The 1,610-nt window shown below is 36.3% G+C and overlaps 1 protein-coding gene across 1 annotated transcript; it reads right to left on the reverse strand.

Moving 5' to 3' along the window:
* Positions 1-777: 777 nt before the first annotated feature.
* Positions 778-1,356, reverse strand: LOC137838498 (uncharacterized). Its single transcript, XM_068647743.1, has one exon. It carries the CDS (start codon positions 1,354-1,356, stop codon positions 778-780), a length of 579 nt encoding a protein of 192 aa, XP_068503844.1.
* Positions 1,357-1,610: the final 254 nt, after the last annotated feature.

The raw sequence follows: 1,610 nt of genomic DNA on the forward strand, positions 1-1,610 counted from the left end.
TGTCTAAGGTTTTCAAAAGATAGTGAATCTTTCTTTCAATATTTCCACAATTTTCACAAACTTTTTACTCACAACTGCAAGATGAGTTTTTGTAACTTAAATCAAGGTTTTCAAAATCTTCTTTTGTTTTTCCCAACTCTTCTTCTAGAGGCTTGTTCTGTTTTCCAGCCAGTTATTTAGACCTTTCAACCGGTTGTGAGAAAGTGCCAATCGATTAGCCTCTTCATGAGTTTCATTAAAAGCTTCAAGCAATTGATAATAGTTGTTACCTTTGACTGAAGATGACGAACTCATGCTACTGGATACAGATGCTCTAAGGCACAAATTTGCTTCTTCGTCATCAGAAGAGCTTAAGGATGATACTTCATTGTCATCCCATGCCACATATGCCTTTTTGGCTTTTCCCCTTTTCTCATTTTTGAAATCTGCTCTTTCTTTAATTTCATTGTTAGGGCATTCTGCCTTGATATCACCTTGTTCCCCACAGCCATAGCAAGTGTACTTGTTAATATTAAAATCACTGGGATTTTTAGAACCATACCTCTTTGAAGCTTGACTTTTCTTCTTCAAGAACTTGCTGAATTTTCTTGATAGCAGACTCATGGTGTCTTCCTCACTTCCACTTGAGTCTTGTTGCTGTTTGTGATTGCAAGCTTTGAGTGTTATGCCCTTGTTGTGTTTGTCCTCACTTTCTTGGACAACAAGCCTATTCATTTCGAGCTTGTGCTCCCAAAGCTTACCAAACAATGATGGAGTTGTCATTGATGTCAAATCTTTTTATTCTGAGATGGCAGTGACCTTTGACTGCCATGTTCTATCAAGACATTTCAATATCTTGATGTTCAACTCCTCTTTGTCAAAAGTCTTACCAAGACTCATCAAGTGATTCACTATGTGAGAGAACCTTTTTTGCACATCACAAATGGTCTCTCCCTTTTTCATTCTAAAGAGTTCATACTTTTGAATAAGAGCATGCTTCGTGGCTCGCTTGACATCGTTTGTCCCTTCATGTGTGACTTCAAGAATGTCCCACATTTCCTTTGCTGAGCTACACTGTGATACCCTTAAAAATTCATCACAACTCAAGGCAGAGGTTATTATATTCTTAGCAATCCAGTCAAACTTGGCTTTTTTACTTTCAGCCTCAATCCAATCAGATGAAGGTTTATCAATTAAAACCTCATCTCTTTTGACTTGAGGTATAAAGGGACCATTTTCAATTGTTTCCCAAATACCCTTATCAGTTGAATGCATAAAGATTTTCATTCTGACCTTCCAAAACTGGTAATTGACACCACAAAACAGTGGTGGTCTGTTTATGGAAGGACCTTCCTCAAAAGGCAACTTGTCAACCATGTAAAAAGTTTTTTTTCTTCAGAAAAACAGAAACTTGAATATTTTTCAAGAACCTAGCTCTTGATGCCAATTATAAGAATTGATGGCTTAAACAAGAGGGGGGTGAATTTTTTGTCAAAGATTTTCGCAAAGATTGATTAAGAATGAACCTTTATCAAACAATCACAAATAAGCAATTAAGGAAAGCAATCAACCAATGATACAAAAACTGTTTTCAGAATTTTAACCGATTGAAATTGCGTTTTAATCAGTTG

Source organism: Phaseolus vulgaris, chromosome 4 (genome assembly GCF_051622355.1).
Source record: "Phaseolus vulgaris cultivar YP4 chromosome 4, ASM5162235v1, whole genome shotgun sequence".
Classification (NCBI taxonomy): domain Eukaryota; kingdom Viridiplantae; phylum Streptophyta; class Magnoliopsida; order Fabales; family Fabaceae; genus Phaseolus; species Phaseolus vulgaris.

What these genes read in the sequence shown, in the direction of transcription:
- LOC137838498 (XM_068647743.1), bottom strand. Translation starts at nt 1,356, where the DNA reads ATGGTTGACAAGTTGCCTTTTGAGGAAGGTCCTTCCATAAACAGACCA.